This window comes from Scyliorhinus torazame, chromosome 10 (assembly GCF_047496885.1).
Source record: "Scyliorhinus torazame isolate Kashiwa2021f chromosome 10, sScyTor2.1, whole genome shotgun sequence".
In the NCBI taxonomy this organism is placed as follows: Eukaryota; Metazoa; Chordata; class Chondrichthyes; order Carcharhiniformes; family Scyliorhinidae; genus Scyliorhinus; species Scyliorhinus torazame.
This window is the reverse complement of record NC_092716.1, coordinates 103,240,849-103,266,348: the sequence shown is the minus strand read 5'-3', so window position 1 is coordinate 103,266,348 and position 25,500 is coordinate 103,240,849. Positions and strand designations below refer to the sequence as shown.

General features: G+C 46.1%; 1 protein-coding gene across 1 annotated transcript in view; it reads left to right on the top strand.

The window, feature by feature from the left end:
* amfra (autocrine motility factor receptor a) overlaps positions 1–25,500 on the top strand; it is a 90,461-nt gene that overhangs the window by 45,421 nt on the left and 19,540 nt on the right. Inside the window, exons 7-12 of the mRNA XM_072518535.1 lie at positions 2,478–2,611; positions 5,093–5,203; positions 6,009–6,199; positions 10,210–10,313; positions 16,650–16,784; positions 16,884–16,967. Of these exons, the coding sequence (XP_072374636.1) occupies positions 2,478–2,611; positions 5,093–5,203; positions 6,009–6,199; positions 10,210–10,313; positions 16,650–16,784; positions 16,884–16,967 (759 nt within the window). The remainder of the gene's footprint in view (positions 1–2,477; positions 2,612–5,092; positions 5,204–6,008; positions 6,200–10,209; positions 10,314–16,649; positions 16,785–16,883; positions 16,968–25,500) is intronic.

The following is a 25,500-nucleotide window of genomic DNA, read 5'->3' as shown; positions in this document are numbered from 1 at the left end:
CCTAGAGATTAGTGTGTAGACCCTGATTTGCATTGAGTACACTCACACATGCGCCGATCATGGTTATGGCTAAGCAGTGAGATGTCTATCATCTTGAAAATCTGCTGAGACAGAGCTACTACAACACTAAAGCATAATCTGTCCAAGAACAGGATTGTTCAGTGTATGAATCGGCAGCAGCTATCAATTGTAGTCTTTTTAAAAAAAAAGTTGTGCAACTTGAATTGCACCGTGACAGGTCGAAACAGCGTGGGTTGCATTTGCACAGCATTTTATGCTGATCAAGCTCAGGATCTTGGGTTAAACTTGATTCTTTGCCCTTTCATCAGCCACCTGTGAAGCTGCCCCATTTTCATCTTGCTGCTCAGAATCTCCAAGGCAACCTCTAGCATCCCTCCACTACCCTGGCTGAAATGTGCTGTCTCAGCAAAAGCTAATGATTGGATCAAAGATTGCCTGATTAATATAGCTTGTATACATTCTGCATTTACTAATGAAGTGTTAAAAGAAGCAGGACTGTCTTGTCTAGGTTAATTTAGTGCATGTGAAGAGAGAAATTGCCCAGACACTCCGCAGAGGTAGAAGAGTGGCCTATACCAAACAGTCTCCCACAGGGACTAGCTTATATCTTAGTCAAGCATGCAAGTAAATTTGATAATCGTTGCTCATCATGGACATTCAGGAAATTACATGATCTGGAGGCCTCTGCTATATTTTCCCGTGGATTCATGCTGTTGACAAATGCTTTAAAAAGAGGATCTCGCAACCCAAAGATGTACATGGTAGGTGGATTGGCCATGCTAAATTGCCCCTTAATTGGTTAAAAAAAAAAGAATTCTTTATTCTAAATCTTTATTTATAAAGATCCTATATTTGGATGAGTGGTCTCCTAACAGTGGAGTGGTGCTAGATGTTTGGAACAACTAACAGCCTCTGCCGGGGGGGGAATAGCTTTTCGGTGAAATACTGTTTTTGGACTCTACACAGAGTTGAATAGTCAAGCAAAAATACTCTAAGAGATGGGTCTTCCCAGTGAGTGCACAGATAATTTCTCTTGAATAACATTGTAAAATTGTGGCAATTGAAAAGTCAATTTCCATTTAATGACATTATTATCGAGCGCTACCTGTTGAGGTTGACTTTAAAAAAAAAAAAGAAGAAATTCCATCTGATTATCAGTGATAATCACGGTGGCACAGTGGTTAGCACTGTTGAAAAATGAAATGAAAATCGCTTATTGTCATAAGTAGGCTTCAAATGAAGTTACTGTGAAAAGCCCATAGTTGCCACATTCCGGTGCCTGTCCGGGGAGGCTGGTACAGGAATTGAACCGCGCTGCTGGCCTGCCTGGGTCTGCTTCAAAAGCCAGCTTTTTGGCCCTGTGCTAAATCAGCCCCTAACGCCTCACAGCGCCATGGACCCGGGTTCAATTCCCACCGTGGGTGACTATCGGTCTGGAGTTTGCACATTCTCCCCATGTCTGCATGGATTTCCTCTGGGTACACCGTTTTCCTCCCACAGTTCAAAGGTGTGCAGGTTAGATGGGTTGGCCATGCTAAATTGCCTCCTTAGGTGGGATTACGGCATTTCCGGGGAAGTGGGCCTAGGTAAGGTACCCTTTCAGAGCGTCAGTGCAGACTCGATGGGTCAAATGGCCTCCTTCTGCACTGTAGGGATCCTGTGATTTCTAATTTCACATGTTAGGATTTGAAAGGAATTGATGGGGTAGATTTTCTTTCAGCTCGTGGAGGAGTCTAGAACAAGTGGGCTTAATCTTAAAAACAGAGCTGGGCCATTCAGGAGGGCAGTTCTGAGATATTTCTTCACATAAATTTATTTATGATTGAAGAATTAAAACCTAAAAAAACAGATTTGAGCACAGTTAGTAATAATCTGAAATCAATAGATTTTTGCTAGCCAAGGATATTGAAGGTTATGGAGCTAACATGGTTTGATAGAATTAGAATACAGATCAGCCATTATCTAATTTGAGTGTCAGAACAGATTTTGTTTTGTCCAGTCGCATTCAATTCAATTTTGAATCTGGTTCAAGTTTGTTTTGATATTTGTGAAATTATTACATCAGTAATTTGTTGATCTTAATTCAAAAGTAATGCAGTGGTTAAAAGCTGCACTGGCCAAGCTGTTATTAATTTTGGACAAAGCATCAATTAGTCACAGATAACAGTAAAAAACCCAAGGGAAGAGATTTTTAAGTGAAAAGCCATCTCAGGAAAAACTCACAATCTTACTTCAGTGTTTTCCAAAATACTGTGTAAGAATTAGCTGACTCTTTGTCCAAACAGTTTGCTTGTTGTCAATGCTGGAAAAGTTGACCTGTTTTAAATTTATTTCAAATGTTGATATGACCCTCAGCATTTCATGTATTTTTCTTATATCTCTGGGGGGGGAAAACATGTGAAGCCTTGCACTATTGGACAGTATCGTTTGTAATATCACTTTATATCCCCGTCCAGTTGTTCGGAAATATATGGTTGTCGATGGCGAGCCTGGTGATATTCATGCAGCTTCGCTATCTTTTCCATGAAGTGCAGCGCAGGCTGAAACGCCACAAGAATTACTTGCGTGTAGTGGGCAACATGGAAGCAAGGTGAATATGTTAAGTAGTCTTGTTGAGTAGATCAGCTAAAGTTAACAGGAGGGAAAATCTTCAAGATTGTCTTTTGGACTATATTCACTTCATTTGTAAAACAATAGAGGATTAAGATTTATGTCAGCATATACTAATACTTCTCTCAAATATTGGATGAATCAGTTTAATTTCTTGATATTTGTATGGTTCCAGAAATGATTACTGTGAATTCCACAACCTGAACCTTGCCATTACTAACTCTAAGGCAATGGTTATAGTCTGGCCTTGATTGCCACCTGGGGCTGAATAAGAAGATGCAGAAACTGAGTGCTGCCTGCTTATCATCTTCTGGGTCCCCTATTTTCTGTTGCAGTACAAGATTGCTTTTGCCCACCACAGCTGCCCCCCATACCTGCCAAAACGCTAGTCAATGACTTAATCGCATTGAAGGTCAACTTTTTTTATGGTGTCCCAGTCGGCCTCCTTCCATCGTCCTCAAATCAGAACACGTCAAATTTGCTACATCCCATGTCCTCAACTTCACAAAGTTCCACCTTCCATTGTCTATTCTATGCAGCTCCAATTGTTATCAGTGCCTCAGGTTAACTTCAATATTCAAATATTTCAAATAGTTCCACCCGTGCATTGTTTCCCTCTAATACCAGCTGCCTTGTTTCCTTTCCCTTGTTCCCTCCTCAGGTTTAATAAATCCCATGAATAATGTACTCTTCAGATATGCTATTGATTTAACTCTATCTCCTCGACCATCACCTTAAACATTTTCAGTTTTATCTCTACTACGTGTTTTGTGTTGTATGGTGCCTCAAAATATCTTGCTGCTTGTGAGAAAGCTACAGAAATGCTGGTTGTTCCACTGCAGGAATGAAAGGAAGTAGAAGGTTTACAAGCATAAAGAGGGCAGTAGAAGAGCGAAGGCGAGGAAATATTAGTAAGCAGGGGTGGCCTTTTTATTCTTCCGTGGGATGTATGTTTTGCTGGCAACGCCAGCATTTGCCCATCTGCAGTTGCCCTTGAAAAGGTGGCCATGAGCCACCTTGAACTACTGAAGTTCATCTAATGTAGGTACACCCAACGTTTTGTTAGGAAGGGAGTTCCAGACCTTTGATCCAACAACAATGAAGGAGCAGGGGCACAGTTCCAAATCTGGATGACATGTAGCTTGGAGGGGAACTTGCAGGGGTTTATTCAATATAAACTCAAAATTAATTCACCAGATTTTGAATGTTTTCTGTGCATGTTGCATCCGCATTTACAACATGTATGTTTTGGATTTCACATGATCTTTGATCATATTTCGGACTTTGTAATCCGACTCCCAGATTTAACAAACAAGGAAAGAGAAGGTTGAAAGTACATGTCCCCATTAGCATACAATCCAGTATGCTATTTTCAGCTAGTAAATTTGAGTACTGGTAGCAGGGTAGCTGGTAAACATTTTTTTTGTTGTTATTTTTAAAATGTTTTTATTCTCCATTTTCACATTTTCCTTCAAAATTTACACCCCACTCGGACAGTAAACGGTAACAAATACAAAATCAATCCCCTTAACAATAACAACGGCCTCATCTCTCTCCTCCCCCCCCCCCCCCCCCCACCCCAAACAACGGCCCACCTGTCAATATATGCATCCAATAAAACAAACCCTCCCACGGTGGAAACAAAAAACAAAGGAGAAAAAGGAGTCCGGGACCACCCATGCTCACCATTAACCTATAAGAGTCTCTCTCTCTTTCCCCCCCGCAATCCCACTCAACTCAACGCCATCCAACCTCTGAAAGAGTACCGTACATGATACCCAAACGTTGTAACCACACACCACCTCTCCAACTTGCTGGTTGTTCCACTGCAGGAATGAAAGGAAGTAGAAGGTTTACAAGCATAAAGAGGGCAGTAGAAGAGCGAAGGCGAGGAAATATTAGTAAGCAGGGGTGGCCTTTTTATTCTTCCGTGGGATGTATGTATGTATGTTCACTGCCTCTTGTAAAACTCCTCCTCCCAACCTCTGTTCCTTCCCCCCAACTTTCCACCCCGGCTAGACCACTCGGACCCTGTTCTGACAGGCTCCGATGGCCGCAGCCCCTCCCTCCACCTCACTCCCGTTCACTGGCCGGTTTAAACTGGCCAGCGTGGAGGCCCCCGCCCAGGTCCTTTCCTCCTTGCCCGGCCCTAAGAAAGCCCAGAAATCCCCTCTTAGCACACAAACCCCACATATCCACTTACACCCCAAAGAGCCCTCATTTCGAGTGAAAGTCCCATCACTTCCCTTGTCCAAATATAAACAGCTGGTAAACATTTTGAATAAAATTTATTTTTAATAATGCAATGTGGTAAAGCTGCGGAATAATGTGGAGCAGGCGCTGTCATTATTACTGTGGTTTTCTTTTGAGGTATACAATTTGGCCAAAATAATGTTGGATATTGGTCGCATAGACCAGGATTTACAAACTGATCCCATGCGTTAACTCTTTATTTTGACAGGTTTGCAGCTGCCACACCTGAAGAATTGGCTTCCAACAACGATGATTGTGCCATCTGCTGGGACTCAATGCAATCTGCACGTAAACTCCCTTGTGGCCATCTTTTTCATAAGTATGTTATCCACCATTTATAATTGTAAATAAATTGGGCTGGACAGATTTTTAAACTATAACTGTGGATAAAACTTTGCAAAGTGCAATCTCTTTGTTTCCTTGTTCAATGATTTATTTCTGATCTACCTCAATCCGTCGTCACCCCCTTAATTCAGGCCCCAAGGGGGCAACATAGTGGCCCAGTGGTTAGCACTGCTGCCTCGTGGCGCTGAGGACCCGGGTTCAATCCCAGCTCCGGGTCCCTGTCCCTGGGAGTTTATACATTCTCTTCATGTCTGTATGGGTCTCACTCCACAACCCAAAAAGATGTGTAGGGTAGGTGAATTGGCCATGCTAAATTGCCCCTTAATTGGAAAAATAGAATTGGGTACTTTAAATTTATATTTAAAAAAAATTCAGGCCCCACATGTCATGAATTTGGGCATAGCCTTCCTGGAGTATTAAAATTTTGGAATAACTGCAGAACAATGGAATCAGACAATGGTAAGGGGGCGCAGAACACAGATGGATGCCATATTCATAAGGGCACGACCGGAATGAGACTAATGAACCAGAAGTCCTTTTTTCCCTCAACCTTTTCTTCTGTTGTTTTAAAATGGAGCATTTTGCTACTTCTAAATGCACACAAGATCATTCATTATTGTGCATTAATGTAATCTATGCTGATTATGTTGACTATTTGAGTTTGATATTCATTAATATCTCCGGATCTATCACATTTATGTCTAAGGTGAATTGGTTGTATATTCTTTGGAGGGATTTTTTGGTACCAATTAACTGTTCACATGTGGCTTTATCACCAGCTCCTGCCTACGTTCCTGGCTTGAGCAGGACACCTCTTGTCCTACCTGCAGAATGTCGCTCAATATTAATGAAGACAACCGTGCTGGCGAACCCCGACAGCGAGACACCCTTGATGAAAATATAGGGCCTGTACCAGTTGTGGAGGGCAGGCCACACCTTAACCATCACAACCACTTCTTCCATTTTGATGGTAAGCTGCTCATGTTTAATAAGCATTTACAATAAGCATGTATTCATTTTTTTAAATCCATCAATATCTGCAAAATTATTTAGTTACCACGTAGTAATTTAGGAGATTGGAGTTCTAGAAGTTGCATTTCATTCACCAAAAATTACAACTTAAGTTCAGGAAAATAATCCGAAAGGAAGTTGGTTTTTTTGGCTATTAATTGCTGCTGGATGGGGACATTGAACATGTTCGAGGGAAAGAACTGGAACAGGCTTTAAAGATGTTGTAGGCTATTAGAAGTTAAATTTGTGAAGGCAAGGCTGGATGCTATTCCAGGTTAATGAGCGGATGAGACTGCCTACGGTATTGGAAATGCCAACGAGCCAGAAATGTTGACAGAACTGTGGGGAGCAAATGACTGCCCTAATCTCCTCCTCCTTCCCAATACCCTGGGCAAGAACATGATCTGCAGGTGCTTAAGAGATCTGTTTCCCAAGTGTAGAGACAATCTGAATTGAGCACTGATTCCTACATATGTTTTTAGCATAGAACTCAAAATTACATATAATATTGTATCCATATAATTTACATGGGAGCCATGTCTCTGTTATGCAAGGGATTGCTCAAGGCAAATTGTGATTGGTAACAACACTTTCGTTTTAAAGCTATGATTTCCTATTATAGTGACATGGTGATTTTTCAAATTTTTTTGGGTCAAATGTTTTAGATGGGTAGCAATTGGCAATTAGATGGGTAGCAATTGGCAATTAGTACAGGATTGGTACACCGATTGAATGTGCTCACATACCAATACTAACAGTCGTAATATAGCTGTGACACCCAAGTTCACAAGTGCAATGCAAGTGTGTCTCCTTGTATATTGTTTATACATATTTAAAACTTAACTAGACCAGTCATATAAATAGTGAACAGGTCAAGGCTGGTAATTCTACAATGAGTAACTACCCTCCAGAATCCCCAAAACCTGTCCACCAGCTACAAGGCACAAGTCAAGAGTGCAATGGATACACTCCACTTTCCTGGATGAGTTCAATAAACATTCAGGAAGCTCAATACCATCCAAGACGAAACAGCCCACATGATTGGCGTCCCATCCACTACATTTACTCCCTTCAGTGTGAAATAGCAGCAGTGTATGCCATCTACAGAATGCAGCACAGCAATTCATTAAGACTCCTTTCATAGCACCGTCCAAACCAGTGACCTCTACCACCTAGAAGAACAATGGTACAAGTTACAGAGCATGCTGACTTGGAATTATATCCCCATTATTTCACTGTCCCTGGGTCAAAATCCTGGAATTCCCCACCCTAACAGCCCTGTTTTGTATGTACACCATATGAACTGCAGCGGTTCAAGAAGGAAGCTCACTATTACCTTGAGACCAATTGGGGTCAACAGTAAATTATGCCGATCTCAGTGATGCTCGTGTCCCATGAACACATTTTTTTGAAATATCACCATGTCATGATAGCTTTAAAACAAAAGTGCTGTTACCTCTTCAGTAACTCAGGACCCCAACTCTATTCTTGTATTACAGTAGCCTGTTAATTACTTCCTGCCTTGTGTGTGATACAAGCACTTTACACTCTTGTAAAAATAACAATAGCATAAAACTGAATAAAATCACAAGAAAGAGAAACAGGAGTAGGAAAATTGCCCATCGAGCCTGCTCTGGTGTTCGATAAGATAATGGCTGATCTGATTGTGGCCGTAAATCCATTTTCTTGCCTGTCTTCCAATAACCTTTGACTGCCTTGGAGATCAAAGCTTGCACTTGAATAATTTTTGAAAATAAATTCTGTTTTTCCAATTAAAGGGCAATTTAGTGTGGCCAATCCCCCTCCCTGCACATCCCGCTGCCTTGGGAAAGTGGGAAGCATAATCAAAGACCCCTACCACCCGGCTTACTCGCTCTTCCAACTTCTTCCATCGGGCAGGAGATGCAGAAGTCTGAGAGCACGCACCAACAGATTCAAAAACAGCTTCTCCCCCGCTGTTACCAGACTCCTAAACAACCCGCTTATGGACTAATGGACTTCTCGACTGAGTAGTACTGCACTCCGTATGCTTTGCCCGATACCTGTATCTATGTATTTACATTGTGTATTTTATGATTGCCTTATAGTGTATTTTCTTTTCATCTACGGAATTATCTGTTTGAGCTGCACGCAGAACTATATTTTTCACAGTACCTCGGTACACGTGACAATCCAATCCAATTTTTGGGTTGTGGTGGTGAGACCCACGCAAACACGGACAGTGACCGGGGGCTGGGATTGAACCAGGGTCCTCGGTGCCGTGAAATAGCAGTGCTAACCACTGTGCCGCCCTTCTCGTGCTTGAATATATTCAACAACCTTGCGGCCACTGCTCTCTATCAAAGAGAATTCAGAAGACTAATGACTCTCTGGGAGAAGATATTCTTCCTCATCATTTAGATGGCAGGTCCCTCATTTTTGAACTGGTCCTCTTCGCTTTAGATACCCCCAAAGAGGAAACATCCTCTCAGCGTTTACCCTGTCAAGCCACTCAGTATCTTGTATTTCAATACCATTGGCTCTCATTCTTCTAAACTCCACTGAGAAAAGGCCCAACCTGCACAACTGTTCCTCATTAAACAACCCCTCATGTCAAGAATTGATCGAGTAATCCTTCTCTGAACGGCTTACAATGCAAGTATTTCTGGCCTTAAGAAAGGTGAGAAAATCCCAGTACACGATACTCCAAGTGAGGTCTCACCAATCCTCTGTACAGTTGTAGCAAGGCTTCCTTACTTTTGTTTTCCATCCCCTTTACAATAAGGGCCAGAATTCTACTTATCTTAATTACTTGCTGTACCTGAATGCAAACTCTTTGTACAAGGACACCCAGATCTCTCATTACTGCATCATTCTGCGGTGTGTCTCCATTTAAATAATCTGCTTTTCTATTCTTTCTGCTGAAGTGGATGATCTCCTTTTTTCTCACATTATACTCCACCTGACACTTTTTGCTCACTCAACCTACCCATATCCCTTTGCAGACATTTGTACCCTTCTCACAACTTATTTTGCTTCGTATCTTTGTAGGATCAACAAATTAATTTCCCCCCCCCAATTAAGGGGCAAGTTGGCTGGACAATCCACCTCCCTACACATCTTTGGGTTGTGGGGGTGAGACCGTGCAGACACTGGGAGAATGCGCAAACTCCAAACATACAGTGACCCGGGATTGAATCTGGATCCTAGGTGTGTGAGCCAGCAGTGCTCACCACTGCGCCACCATGCCACCCAAATGATCAGCAAATTTGGCTACGACACAGTCTCTACCCATGTCCAAGTCATTGTTGTGGCCTCAACCTTGATCCCTGTGGCACTGCATTAAGTTGCATTTTGCCAACCTGAAAATGGCCTCGAAAATGACTTTTCTATTTGTTAGCCAATCCTCTATCTGTGTAAAATATCATCCCCAATACCATGAACTCTTGTACAGTAATATTTTATTTGGCACCTTTGTCAGATGCCTTTTGGAAATTCAAATGCACTATATGTATTATCATAGAATTTACCATAGAATTTACAGTGCAGAAGGAGGCCATTCGGCCCATCGAGTCTGCACCGGCACTTGGAAAGAGCATCCTACCCAAGATCAACACCTCCACCCTATCCCCATAACCCAGTAACCCCACCCAACACTAAGGGCAATTTTGGACACTAAGGGCAATTTATCATGGCCAATCCACCTAACCTGCACATCTTTGGACTGTGGGAGGAAACCGGAGCACCCGGAGGAAACCCGCGCGCACACTGGGAGGATGTGCAGACTCCGCATAGACAGTGACCCAAGCCGGAATCGAACCTGGGACCCTGGAGCTGTGAAGCAATTGTGCTATCCACAATGCTACCGTGCTGCCCCTTTTATTAATTATCCTTAGTTATATTAGTTATCCTTTAACCACCCTGCTTGTTACATTCTCAAAGAGCTCTGATAAATTTGATACCCTGATTATTGCTGTTGATACATTCCAGGATCTCGGATTGCCAGTTGGCTGCCTAGTTTCTCAGTGGAAGTAATGCATACAACAAATATTCTTGGCATTGCGCAGGTGAACAATTCTCAGCTCAACGCTATGGTAAGTCAAATGAGAGAATACACTGGGTATTTGAATGGTCGTTCGGTAGTACGAAAACAACATTTTGTCACTGCTTAATGGTCGTGCACTCAGGCAAGTATAGCAATGTGAGGGGAAGCAATGACTTGGACTGTATTCACACAATTCTCTTCCAATAAAAACTTGTTGTTTCCCCTGACATTGGTATTCCTGCGATTTTCCTGATTGAGTGTGAGACAAAGCTTCAACAAACCTTGTATAAGGTGTTGGTGAGGCCGCATCTGGAGCATTGTGTTCAGTTTTGGTCTCCTTACCTGAGAAAGGACATATTGGCACTGGAGGGAGTGCAGAGGAGATTCACTAGGTTGATCCCAGAGTTGAGGGGATTAGATTATGACGAGAGGTTGAGTAGACTGGGACTGTACTCATTGGAGTTTAGAAGGATGCGGGGGGATCTTATTGAAACATATAAAATTATGAAGGGAATAGATAGGATAGATGCGGGCCGGTTGTTTCCACTGGTCGGGGAAAGCAGAACTAGGGGCATAGCCTCAAAATAAGGGGAGGTAGATTTAGGACGGAGTGTAGGAGGAACTTCTTCACCCAAAGGGTTGTGAATCTCTGGAATTCCTTGCCCAGTGAAGTACTTGAGGCTCCTTCTTTAAACGTTTTTAAGAAAAAGATAGATGTCTTTCTAAAGAATAAAGGGATTCGGGGATATGGTGTACGGGCCGGAGAGTGGAGCTGAGTCCACAAAGATCCGCCATGATCTCATTAAATGGCGGAGCAGGCTCGCGGGGCCAGATGGCCTACTCCTGTTCCTAATTCTTATGTTCTTATGCTCTTATGTAAAATGTATTTTTTCAACAATGCATATAGTGTATTCTGTCATTATTTATTTCCTCACATAGCGATCAGTAATGTGTTTGGAGTATTTTTTTAAAAAAAGTTTACTCTTTTTAACACTTTAAGCATAAAACAAAATGCACAAGAACAATGGACACCCCCACCCCAATCTCCCAACAACACCCCAATAAACTCAGGAATAGCCCCTCTCCCCCCTCTCGGCTGGTGGTAACCAGCTCTTTAAAGTGAAGAACAAACAGACTCCATCTCTTGTGGAATCCCTCAATCGCTCCACTCACGGTAGACGTAACCTTCTCCAAATACAGGACCCCGAGCCAACTGGGTCGCTGGGCAGAGACAATCACCTCCACCCTAGTAGGACCTGCCTGCGAACAATGAGCGAGGCGAAGGCAGAGCTTCTGCCCCCACTCCCGTCTGCAGTTCTGGCAAATCCAACCAAATATGGCCCCAGAGGACTGTGCTCCAAATCCAAGTACAAGATCGCTGACAAAGTGCTGAAAAACAACCCCCAAAATGTCGGGCAGTACCAAAACACATGTACATGCTTGGCCGGACCCCTCCCACACCGCTCGCAAATATCCTCTACCCACTGAAACAGCCGGCTCGTCCACAACCTTGCCAGGTGTGCTTCGTGCCCACCTTAACTGTATTAACTCCAGCCTCGCACACTAAGTTGAGGCATTCACCCTCCGCAACACCTCACACCACAACCCCTCCTCCAATGCCACCCCAGGTCCTTCTCCCACTTGGCCCTAACCCCTCCAGCAACGGCATATCCTCCTCCAAAATCGTCCCATAAGTCGGCGAGATGATCTTCTCCTCTAACCCCATCACTGGCAACACCCCCTCCCCCCCCTCCCCCCCCCAACTGACAACGAGGAAGGAGGTGCAGCGGAAATGGCGGGAAAACCTTCCTTGCAAAGTCCTGCACATGCATATACCTAAAGGCCTATCCCCGCAGAATCCCAAACTTCTCCGTCAACTCCTCCAAACTCCCAAACCGCCTTTCAAAAATAAGCCCTTCACTTAAATCACCTCTTCCTCCTTCCACCCCTGAAACCTAGCATCTAGTCCACCGGCTCAAACACATGATTCTCGAACCTGCATCAGCTTCGATCCTGCCTCTAACTTAAAATGCTGCCGAAATTGCCTCCATATCCTCAACATGGCTACCATCAGACTACCTGGGTATTTCCCTGGGGCAAACGGGAGCGCCTCCGCTGCCAGCGGCAGCAACCCCAACCCCCTACAAGAGTCTGCCTACATCCTCACCGACATCTCCTCCGGCTCCCTCCCCCAGCCCTGCACGTACTTTGCATTCGCCACTCGATAGTAATACATCAGATTCGGAAGAACCAAACCTCCCGACATGTTGCCCTCTCTGAAGAACCATTTTCCGAATCCTCGCCACCCTACCGGCCCATACAAACGACAAAATTCAAACGCCCCCATGAAAAATGCCTTTGGCATAAAGACCGGTAAGCACTGAAATAAAAACTGCGGCAGGATATTCATCTTTTCAATTCATCGAGCTGGAACCGGTCTCGCGCATGCTGCACCTCCACGTACCTGAAGTGAGTAGTCGTAACATGAAATGGCAAACCCCCAATCCAGCTCCCCTGAAAAAGCCTAAATTGCTTGAGCAGCCCCAATATATCCCCCCACTGAGACCCGGGTTAGAAATGTACAACAAAAGGCCGTCAACATACAGGGGCACCTTAAACCGCCCCCCCGCCCCCCCCCCAAAATCCGAGCAGCACAGCGCAATGGCCGAGGGCTCCATCGCCAGCGCAAACAAAAGGGGCGTGATACCCCTGTCACATTCCTCAATGCAGCTGAAAATATCCCGTGTTCACCTTATTTGTATGAACACGCGCCTTTGGTTCGTTATATAACAATTTGACTTGTGCCACAAAATTGTGTTCAATCCCAAGCCGATTCAACACCGCAAACAAATAATTCCATTCCACTCGATCAGATGCCTTCTCCGCATCCAGCACCACCACTTCATCTCTCTTCCCCCCCCCCCCCCCCCCCCCGCCCTTTTCGACAAGCTTTGCATATTCGAGGACAACTGCTTACCCGTTACAAACTCCGCCTGATCCTCCCTAACCACCCCTGGAAGGCACTCGTCCAACCTAAGTGGCAACACTTTGGCAAGAATCTTGGCATCCACATTTAACAGGGATGCCAATAGGGCCCACACTCCACCGGGTCCTTATTGTTTTATAGCAACAGCGAAATGGATGCCTGTGCCATTGTTTCTGGGAGTGCCCCCTTAGTCACTGCGTCCATCTGGCCCCAGTGCTTTACTCATTTGCATTTTCCCTATCGCTGTCCGAACCTCCTCAATCCCCACTGGCTCCTCCAACCCGCCCTCTCTTGCTTTCCTACTTTAGCACACTCCAGCCCCTCCAAGAACTCCCTCATATCTGAATGGCCAGGTGGACCACATCGAATCACGCATTACACTTATAGAGCGCTGCCTTTGCCCTGTTAAACGATACCCGCCATCTTGCCAGCTCCACTGTGAGATCCTGGTATATGTGAATATCTCTGCCTTCCCACCTCGCCTATTGATTCTGCTTGGCCCATCTCTTATCCTTGATCTGATAGCTGTGAAAACAGTCTACCACAGCTCTTGGTGGATCATTTGCCTTTGGCTTCGGCCGGAGCGACCAATGAGTCCTATACAGCAAAGAGGGAGGTGCTCCCCTCCCTCAACAACTTGGCAAACAGCTCCGAAAAGTACTCTTGTCGGCCTCCAATCCCTCTGGCAGTCCCATGATCTGAAGATTCTGCCACCGTGACCTGTTCTCTAGGTCCTCCACTTTGGCTCTCAGCCCTTTCCTCCACCTTCCTCCTTACTTTCCTCCACCTTCCGCAGCTGCTCCTCCCATCGAGGCGAGCTGGTCACTGTGCCTCCTCCACCCTCTTCAACGCCTCTCCATGCTCCAGCACCACCGTCCACATCTTTCCAAGAGCCTCCTGTATCGTGGCCAACCTATCGTCCACCAACTGTTAGAGCTTTTCCATCCCATTATCTCCTTACCATGCTGCTCAAAATGCTTAACGAATTGCCACTGAAACTCCACCACCATCACCTCGGACAGCGTGTACACTGATGGGGGCAGCCCCACCCGGCGAGTTTGCCCCCACACTACTTCCGTCCCTAGTTCTTCCTCCCAATTCTGCTTTGCTCTGCCCAGTAGTGCTCTCGTCCCTTCTAAAAGTCAGGAAAAATCGTCCATATATGTTCCCGCTGTTCCCTCTTTTCATACTGTTTGCATCCAGTAGCTCCTCTAACTTTGTGTCTCTCGGGGCTCTAGGGTACCTCGTTGTCTCCTCGCGGAGAAAGTTTTCAATTTGTAATGTTGGAGTTCCTGTCTGTTCGGTTGTTCCAGTCTCTCTGTCAGCTCTTCTAAGGCCGCGAGTTTGACCCCAATGTAAAAGTCTCTGATTCATAATAATTTTATCTATTCTTTGGAAAAAGGCCTTGGGGCTGAAGATCGGTATGGATCTAAACAGGAAGAGGAACCTTGGCAGTACATTCTTCGTGATTGCTTGCACCCTCCCTGCCAGGGAAAGTGAGGGTGCATCCCATCTCTGCAGGTCCTTTTTAACTTCCTCCACCAAACTGGCCAGATTCCACTTGTGGATCTGTGTCCAATCGTGGGCTATCTGGATCCGCAAATTTGTTGAAATGGAAGACATTCCAGCTCTGTCCTTCCCCCGTTTGGGTTCACGGGGAAAACCTCACATTTGCCAAGTTGAGTTTGTAGCCCGAGAAGGCCCCAAACTCTTCCAGGAGCTTCATTATTTTCTTTAAGCCGTTCTGCGGGTCCGAGATGTAGAGAAGCAGATTATCCAAATAGAGTGAGACTCTGCTCTCTACCTCCTCTTCGGATACACTTCCAGCTTCTCGCATCTCGCAGGGCGATCGCCAGAGATTCACTTGCCATGGCGAACAGGAGTTGGAACAGTGAACATCCCTGCCTGGTGCCTATGCGTATTCAGAGCTGGTGGTGTTGGTCCTTGGGGCATTGTGTAGGAGTTTCACCCACGTGGTGAAACCTGTTCCCAGCCCAAACCGCTCCAGTATCTCCATTAAGTACTTCTATTTGACTCTGTCTAAGGCCTTTTCTGTGTCCCCTGGTGTTCTCTCCCCGGATGGGGTCAGTATTACGTTCAGCAGCCGCCTGATGTTCGCAGTTGGCAGTCTACCCTTGACAAAGCCCGTCTGGTTCTCTGCAACCACTTCTGGTACGCAGTTCTCCAGTCTCTTGGCCAGGACCGTCGTGAGTATTTTCACATCTGCGTTCAGCAGCGAAGCTGGTTGATATGATCTGCAATCCATCGGGTCTTTGTCTTTTTTGGGTATCAGCCTGTGTTTGCGTTGGAGACAGGGTACCCCTCACTAACAAGTCTGCGAACATCCCCTGTAGATGCAGGACAAGAGCGGGTGCAAATATTATGTAGGAGTCTGCCAGGGATCCATCCGGCTCCGGCGCCTTCCTTGCCTGCATGGAGTTGATATTCTCCATGACCTCACACAGTCCTATTGGTGCTTCCAGCTCCCTCTGTCTACTGTCTACCGTCCCTCAAGACCGGTATATCCAGTCCATCGAGGAACCTCAAATGCTTGGTTGGCCTTTTTTGGTTCGGCTACCAGTCCACCTCTGCTTTTCTTTACCTAGGCTCTTTCCCTCGTGGCTGCTGTGTTTTCAGCTGGGGAGCCAGCAGGCGGCTAGTATTCTCCATGTTCATAAAAGGTCCCCCATGTCTGGCGAAGTTGGTACACTGCCTTCCTGGTCGATAGCAGGTTAAAGTCCATTTGTAGCTTTTCCGTCTCCGCCAGAAGCTCTACAGTCGAGGCCTCGGAGTACCTTCTGTCGAATTCCAGGAAGGAGTCGATCAGTTGCTGCCTGGCCACCCTCTCTTCCCTGTCTCCTCTAATCACCACCTTCAGTGCCTCCCAGAATGTGGAAGGTGAGACTTCCCCATTCTGGCTGTTAGTAATGTGGCCTGTGATGTTTTCTGGCAGACGACCTTGTCGGCCAAGAGGTCCGTTTCCAAACTCTATGTGGGGGCATGGGCACGGCCCGTCTCCAACCTCACATCCATGTAATGTGAAGTGTGGTCGCAGATGACTATCGCGGAGTATTCCACTCTGACTATTTCTGGAAGCACCGATTTCCCTACTGTGATGAGGCCACTAATGTCGTCAAATGTGGCCTGCTTACTTCTATCTTTATTGAGCCTCTCATGATTTGTTTGATTCTCTATAAACTTGACAGATTTTGCAGCTTTCTTGCTGGCACTATTAATTGAAAATAACTTTAATTATTTGCACTTGGAAATACCATCCAAATATTATCCTCCTTTTGTATTAAATTGGTAGATTTGTTGTCGGTGGTGAGGGGTTAAGGCAGAATTACAGGAATATGTTGCCTTTCTCGAGTGTAATTATTGCACCATTATTACCTACAGGCTCATCAGATCCAAGAGATGTTTCCCCAGGTTCCATATCATCTGGTCCTCCAGGATCTACAGCTAACGCGTTCCATAGAAATCACCACTGATAACATACTAGAAGGACGAATTCAAGTCCCCTTTCCCCAGCAGGTTAGTGCTCTTTTTGTTTTACATGTATTTATTTATTATATTAATTTGAACTTCGGTTGTTCATTGCTCATGTCTGTCCCCTTCAATGAATTTCAACAGCGTCAAGAAAATAGACCAGCACTGAATGGTCCAGCTGTGGAAGAGAACGATGATCATTCAGGCGATTCAAACAGTGAAGATCAGGTAAATTATAATTCTTGGTACATCTTGATTATATGAGACTTGGAATACTGCTCTGTAGGAGGAAACTCCTTGAGCACCTCTTGCACAACTGGGCTGGATATAAGTCCATTTTTGAAGCATTAGGCCCTGGTCTCTTTATCGCAACTCTAATGGCTGGTGTTTCTTAAATTTCAGATTTGCCTCCTCATATAATGTTCTTCCTTGCTTCTACATTGCTCTGAAATCAAGACTGATCCCACTGTATTTAATGCATTCTTTTCCAAAACACATCCTTGCTGACCGGTTTTTCACAATATGAGTGATGGGATTACCTTCTGAAACTCCTATATTTGCATCAAATAGGTTTGCCATGTGAAAGAAAAATACTGCCCAAACTGGACAACAAATACTCCCAATCTTTTCATTTACCTGTCTTGCAATCCTCAGGTCTTTAAAAGCTAAGCTTGGTGTGATCCAGCACTATATAAATTGCCTTTTTAGTTTTTGCAATTTTCAGCCTAGGTGGTACCCTGCATTGTGCAACCATAATCCTCTAGCTTAGCATGTTACAGCGCCTAGTCAGCTCTCAACAGTGGCTGAGACTGGACCAGGACTTTTTAAGTTTTAAGATGGTACGGAAAGATCGATTTGTTCCAAGAGTGATATTATAAGAAATAGGATTTGCTTATTTTCTAAACAAATTTTATTAAAAGAAAATTATTTAACATTTTAAACATCAACTCTAACAATAGCAGATTGCATGTTTCATCGTCACTATTACTGAGATTCAATTTTATTAATTGAATTTTAAATTCTATGGGGTGGCACTGTGGTGCAGTGGTTAGCACTGCTGCCTACGATGCTGAGGACCCGGGTTTGATCCCGGCCCCGGGTCACTGTCTGTGTGGAGTTTGCACATTCTCTCCATGTCTGCGTGGGTTCACCCTCCAACCCAAAGATGTGCAGGTTAAGTGGGTTGGCAACACTAAATTGCCCCCTAATTGGGGAAAAAAATAAATAATTGGGTAAAAATAAATTTATTCCAAAAAAAAACATTTCACAAGGCCTGGATTACTAGTCTCCTGATTTTACAACTCTGCCACCATCTTCCCTGAGGTACTACGAAAAACAACATCTGATGGTTGCACACTTATCAGCTCAGCATTTTAGGCTATTCAAACGGTAACAGTTCAAAGGTTCACTACAAGATACTGCCTTTTAAATCTTTTTAATGCTACAGAATCCTAATTACAATGCCCCAGATTATAAACTGCATTGGATCCATATAGAGTGAAATAAAAGATTGGAAGAAATATGTCATGCTGAAATGGATATACTGCAGACTAATCATTGAAAGGAAGTTGAAGAAATATTTGAACATAAATGTGAAATGAATAAAAGGCATAGAATAAGAATCCGGGATCATTTTATCCACTCCTGAACTGGCAGAAAGTAGCAAAAAAGGGTATAGGATTGGGGTTTTGAGCAGTACTCTTTCTTATCTAGAGTATGAACATTGTTAGATCTAGTTATGAGGAATGAACTAGAAATGATCAGTCCAGTAATTATAGAAGAATGTCTAGCTGTAGCTATAACACACTATTGGGTTTGTTAAAGATTCAAAATGGCATAAGACAAAGACCAAAGTAATTTGATTTTAAGGGATGAGAATAGAACTAGGAAGTATTTACTGACGCATGTGAATAAACAGAAATGTTTGGAGTGTTGTCCAATACATTTGACATCCCATTTAAAAAGGGCAAACTGGCCAGTCATGACAGACCATGGATGATTAAAGAACTGAAGGCAAAATTACAACTAAATGGCAATACACAGCCTGTGGACAAACGAGGAGAAGATGATGAGAGAATACAAACGGATTCGGAAAGAGGTCAATAGGACTTCCGGTGACGGCATGCGAATGCAGGTCGCACGAAAGATGGTGCCTGCCAGGGCCGTGGTATTTTGATACCTTTTGCCCATTTTATGTCTGGGAATTTTGGGTTCTGCCCCAATAGTTTGGTCTGGAGAACTGCAAGGCGACAGAGTAATGTCACCAGCCTCAACGAAAAATGCCACGGGAAACAAATCCCTGGCTCCTAGCCCGACAAAGGAATCTGGGGGAGAAAATATGGCAGAGGCGGCTGCACCCATGTCAGAGATGCTGGCTGGGGTAATGGCATAGGAGTTGGAGAAGTTTGGCAGGCAGATGAATGGTCAATTTGAGCAATAAGGGAAGGAGATTAAAGAGTCGATCAAAGCCACTCTTGAGGACTTCCGGTGGCAGCCATGGAGGAGTAGGTTGCACATTTGATAGCTCCCGCCTGTGATGGACTTTTGGACCTTTTTTCTCCCGTTTTCCCCCGATTTTATTGGATAAATCGGTGAAGAGTGAGCCAGTGAGGAGAAATCCCCCTCCAGTGTATGGAGAATTGGACCATAAGTGGCTGTGTCAGAAGACACAGTTCTACAAGGAAGACGCGAACAGAGCTGGCAACGCGGGAAAGCATGGTGGAGAAGCAGGGCACAGTGGTCGACGGAGCAGCTGGTGAAGTTTTTCGAAGATTACTTCGCCAAGCTTAAGAAGGACACGCCTGACCCGATCAAGGCTTCAATTGATTAGGTGGTGCAGAATCAAGAAATTCACGGACCTGTGATCCAGGAGGTGGTGAAAAAGGTGTCCGAGCATGAGGAATACCTAACCGGGCTGGAGACCAAGGTGGAGATGATGAATGATCGCCAGAAAAGAATGCAGGAGAAGCTGGAGGACCTGGAGAACAGGTCCAGGAGGCCCAATTCATTTTTCCCAATTAAGGGGCAATTTAGCATGGCCAATCCACCGACCCTGCACATCTTTGGGGTGTGGGGGCGAAACCCGTGCAAACTCCACATGGACAGTGACCCAGAGCCGGGATCGAACCTGGGACCTCGGCGCCGTGAGGCAGCAGTGCTAACCCACTGCGCCACCGTGCTGCCCTCCTGCTGGAGAAGTTGATGGGGACTGAGGTGTTCCCTCGGCCCCTGGACGTGGATAGAGCGCACAGAGCCCTCGCGAAGAAGCCCCGAGCGAGCGAGCCGCCGAGGGCGATGGTGGTACGTTTGCACCGATTCCTGGACAAGAAACATACTCTGCAGTGGGCCAAGAAAGAACTGAGCAGCAGGTGGGAGAATTGTGAACTGTGCATTTATCAAGATTAGGTGTAGATTTGACCAAGAGCAAGAGTAATCGGGCAAAAACGGCCCTCTTTAAAAGGGGGTGAAGTTCGGGATGTTGTACCCAGCCCATCTGTGGGTCATATGAGGAACGGGATTTTTACTTCGAAACACCAGTTGATGTATTGACTTTCATTAAGGAAAAAAGAATGGATGCGAACTAAAGACACTGAATCGTTGGAGAGTATTGTAGTGGCGATTTGTTGAAAATCCCTTTTGTGCTGGTTTGAATAAGTAGTGTTATGTGCAATAAGGGGCTGTTTCGATGGCTAAAGTTAACTTGGTCTTACTGGGAGCTGGTTGGAGGGGGGGTGGTTTCTGTGGTTGTTTATTTTCACTTTTTTCTGATGTTTGTTTACTGGGGAATGTGATGCTTTGAACATGTTTGTCCAAGTGGGGGGAGAGGGGAGAGAGCAATAGGGAGACAGACTGATTGGTGCCATGGGTGGGAGCTATCAAGTCCGTCTAGTCAGCTGACTCATGGAAGCACAGTGGGGGGCGAGCAGGTGTTAAGCTGGACCTTGATATCGGGAGGTTGGGTTTCTGGTGCTGTTACAGGGGGGTGGAGCTGCTTTGCTGACGGGGGAGGAACTGTTACGAGGGGACAAATGGGAGGTCGGGGACGGCAAATGCCCGAGGGGGGGTCTCGAGGAGGCTGGGGGCGCGAGAGTTGGAGGCTGGCCTAAAAAGGGTGATGGCTAGTGGGCGGGGGAAGGGGGGAGGGAAACCGAGAGAGAAGCCCCCAGACCAGGCTGATTACATGGAACGTTACAGGGTTGAAGGCTGCGCATTTGAGGGGGCTGAAGGCGGATGTAGCAATGTTACAAGAGACGCACCGAAAGGCTATAGACCAGACTAGATTGAGTAAGGGGTGGGTTGGCTAAATATTCCACGCCGGGCTGGACTCAAAGACCAGGGGCGATTGCGATCTTGATCAATAAATTTGAGGCAGGGAGAATCGTGTCAGACACCGGGGGTTACATGGTGAGTTGGAAGCTGGAGCGGGTGCGGGAGGTACTCGTGGACGTATATGCTCTGATTTGGAATTGTATGGAATTCATGAGGTGGGTATTAGGTAAGATCCCAGACATAGAGTCACAACTTGATAATGGGGCAGATTTTAATACAGTCATTGATCCGGAATTGGACCGGTCAAAATCCAGGATGGGGATGGTGCTAGCCGCAGCAAAGGAATTGAAGGGGTTTATGGAACAGATGGGGGGAGTAGACCCATGGAGGTTTGCATGGCCAAGGGCGAAGGAGTTTTCCTCCTTTTCCCATGTCCATAAGGTATACTCGCGCATCGACTTTTTTGTTCTGAACAGGGCTCTAATACTGGGGGTGGTGGATACTGAGTACTCGGCAATCGCAGTGTCGGATCATGCCCCATATTGGGTGGATCTACGGGTTAGTTTGGAGAAAGGACAACGCCCGCTATGGAGACTGGATGTGGGGTTGTTAGCAGATGAAGCGATCTGTGGGCGGGTGAACAAGTCCAGCCAAAACTACCTGGAAACAAATGATACGGGGGAGGTCTCTGCAGCAACGGTTTGGGAAGCTTTGAGGGCAGTGGTCAGAGGAAAATTAATCTCTATATGGGCCCACAGAGAAAAGGCGGAATGGGCTGCGCGGGATAGGTTAGTTGAGGAGATACTCCAGGTGGACAGGAGATACTCTAAGGTCCCGGACTCGGGCTACTGAGGGAGCAGCGGGGGGAAACGGCGTTTAGGCTGTTGACTACAGGGAAAGTGGTGGAACAGCTGAGGAAGGCTAGGGGGTGATTTATGAGTATGCAGATCCTCGGGGAATTTGCTAATTTCTCGGGGTATAAATTGAACATGGGGGAAAAGTGAGATCCAAGCAAGAGGGCAGGAGGAGAGACTGGGAGATCTGCCGTTTAGAATGGTAGGAAGGAGCTTTTGATATCTAGGAATCCAAGTGACCGGGAATGGGAGGCATTGCACAAGTTAAACCTATCCTGGCTCGTAGAACAAATGAAAGAGAACTTTAAGAGATGGGACATGCTCCCGCTATCACTGACGGGGAGGGTACAGACTGTGAAAATGACGGTCCTCCCCAGATTTTTGTTTGTCTTTCAGTGCCTCCCCATCTTTGTCCCGAGGACCCTTTTCAAGCGGGTGAATAAGGTTATTTTGGGCTTTGTGTGGGCGGGTAAAACCTCGCGAGTGAAGAAAGTGTCGCTGGAACGTAGTTTGGGGGGGGGGGGGGGGGGCGGGATTGGCGCTGCTGAACTTTTGCAATTGCTACTGGGTGACTAATATAGCCATGATTAGAAAGTGGGTAATGGGGGAGGGGTCGGTGTGGGAGCGGATGGAGGCGGCGTCATGTTAAGACACAAGTTTTGGAGCACTGATAACGGCACCTCTTCCGTTCCTGCTAGCCCGATACTCCACAAGTCCGGTGGTCGTGGCGGCTCTGAGAATCTGTGGGCAGTGGAAGAGATACAAGAGAGTGGAGGGAGCATCGATTTGGACCCCAATTTATAATAACCATCTGTTTGTACTGGGCAGGCTGGATGGTGGGTTCCGGAGATGGCAACGGGCAGGAATTAGGAGGATGGGGGATCTATTTATAGACTGAGCTTCCCCTGCTTGAAAGCCTTGGAGGATAAATTTGAATTGCCAGCAGGGAATGGGTTTAGGTATTTGCAGGTGCGAGACTTCTTGAGAAGGCAGGTTCTGGCCTTCTCGCTGCTGACGCCACGGGGGATACAGGTCAGAGTAGTCTCCAGTACCTGGGTGGGAGAGGGGAAGGTATCAGATTTTAACCAGGAACTGTTGGAATCGGTGGAAACTCCAGTGGAGGAGCTTAAGGACAAGTGGGAAAACAAGCGAGGAGGAGAGATCGAGGCGAGTCTGTGGGCGGATGCCCTAAGCAGGGTTAATACATCCTCATCATGTGCCAGGCTTAGCCTGATCCAATTCAAGGTAGTCCACCGGGCACACCAGACGGTGGTCCGGATGAGCAAGTTTTTTGGGGTAGAGGACAGGTACGCGAGAAGCCCAGCAAACCATGTCCACATGTTTTGGGCATGCCCGAAGCTTGGAGGGTTTTGGCAGGGTTTCGCTAAGGCAATGTCCACAGTACTTAAAACGTGGGTGGTGCCGAGTCCGGAGGTGGCAAACTTTGGAGTATCGGAAGAGCCGGGAGTTCAGGGGGCGAAAGAGGGCGACATCTTGGCCTTTGCCTCCCTGGTAGCCCGGAGACGGCTCTTATTAATGTGGAGGGACTCCAAGCCCCCGAGTGTAGAGACCTGGGTTAGTGACATGGCTGGGTTTCTCAGTCTCGAGAAAATAAAGTTCGCCTTAAGCGGGTCAATGGTTGGGTTCACCCGGAGGTGGCAGCTGTTCGTCGACTTTCTTGGGGAAAATTTAAATGTCAGCAGAAGCAGAATTCCAAGGGGAGGATGGGGGAGAGGGCCGGATTGTTGTTTTATGTGGGAAGATTGTGATGGGGTGGAAATATTTTTTGTGCCATGTTTATGTCGCTGTTATTGTTATTATTAAAAAAACTTGCAAATACCCTGATAAAAATGTTTTTTTTTGAAAAGCCACTATTGAGGAGGTGTTAGGCCTGACATAGGAATAGCTAGGCAAGATGATCATGGCTGTGAAGGAATAAGGGCAGATACTGAAGGGCGTGGAGGGAGAGGCACGAGTATCAACTTGCCTCGTTGGAAGCTGAGATACTGCTCGTGACTGACAGCAATAAGGGCCTGAATGCCAAAGTTGAAGATCTGGATAACGGGTCGAGACGCATGAACCCCAGAGTGGTGGAATTCCGGAGGGTGTTGAGGGCCCTGAGACCAACAGAGTACTTCTTGGAAATGTGTTTTTGATTGGTGGGAGGGGATGAAGTGTTCTCCACTCCAGAATTGGACAGGGCACATCAGACTCTGTGGCAGAAGTCGTGGCCGAACAAGCTACCACAGGCAGTGATCGTCCAATTTCAAAATTAACAGAGGAAGGAGCGGGTGCTGGAGTGGGCCAAGAAGAGTAGGAACAGCGATTGGGACGGGCACAGTGTGCATCTACCAGGACATTGGTACCGAACTGACGAAGCAGTGGGTGGCCTTTCAAAAGGCGAAGGAGCTACTGTACAATAAGGGTGTGAGGTTCAGGGTTGTGTATCCAGTGAGGCTCAGAGTCACGCTGGGCTCGAAGGATCACTATTTTGATATGCCAGAGCAGGCTGAGGCCTTCATCAAGGACAAAGGATTGGGACTGGTTTGAGGAGGGCTGTTGGGATTTTTTTGTATGTGTTGCCTCCCAGGTGCCAGGGTCCGTGATGTCTCGGATCGTGTTTTCGGGATCCTTATGGGGGAGGGGGAGCAGCCCCAAGTCGTGGTCCACATAGGTAATAACGGCATGGGTAGGAAAAGGGATAAGGATGTAAGGCAGGAATTCAGGGAGCTAGGGTGGAAACTTAGATCTAGGACAAACAGAGTTATTATCTCCGGGTTGTTACCCGTGCCACGTGCTAGCGAGACGAGGAATAGGGAGAGAGAGGAGTTGAACACGTTGCTACAGGGATGGTGCAGGAGGGAGGGTTTCGGATTTATGGATAATTGGGGCTCATTCTGGAGTCGGTGGCACCTCTACAAATGGGTTGGTCTACACCTGGACCAGAGGGGTACCAATATCCTGGGGGGGAAATTTGCTAATGCTCTTCGGCAGGGTTTAAACTAGTCCAGCAGGGGCTTGGGAACCTGAATTGTAGCTCCAGTATACAGGAGGTTGAGAGTAGTCATGAGTAAGGTTTCAGAGTTGCAGGAGTGTGCAGGCAGGAAGGTGGTTTAAAGTGTGTCTGCTTCAATGCTAGGAGCATCCGGAATAAGGTGGGTGAACTTGCGGCATGGGTTGGTACATGGGACTTTGATGTTGTGGCCATTTTGGAGACATGGATAGAGCAGGGACAGGAATGGTTGTTGCAGGTGCCGGGGTTTAGATATTTCAGTAAGCTCAGGGAAGGTGGTAAAAGAGGGGGAGGGGGTGGCATTGTTAGTCAAGGACAGTATTACGGTGGCAGAAAGGACGTTTGATGAGGACTCGTCTACTGAGGTAGTATGGGCTGAGGTTCGAAACAGGAAAAGAGAGGTCACCCTGTTAGGGGTTTTCTATAGGCCTCTGAAAAGTTCCAGAAATGTAGAGGAAAGGATTGCAAAGATGATTCTGGATAGGAGCGAAAGCAACAGGGTAGTTGTTATGGGGGACTTTAACTTTCCAAATATTGACTGGAAACGCTATAGTTCGAGTACTTTAGATGGGTCCGTTTTTGTCCAATATGTGCAGGAGGGTTTCCTGACACAGTATGCAGATAG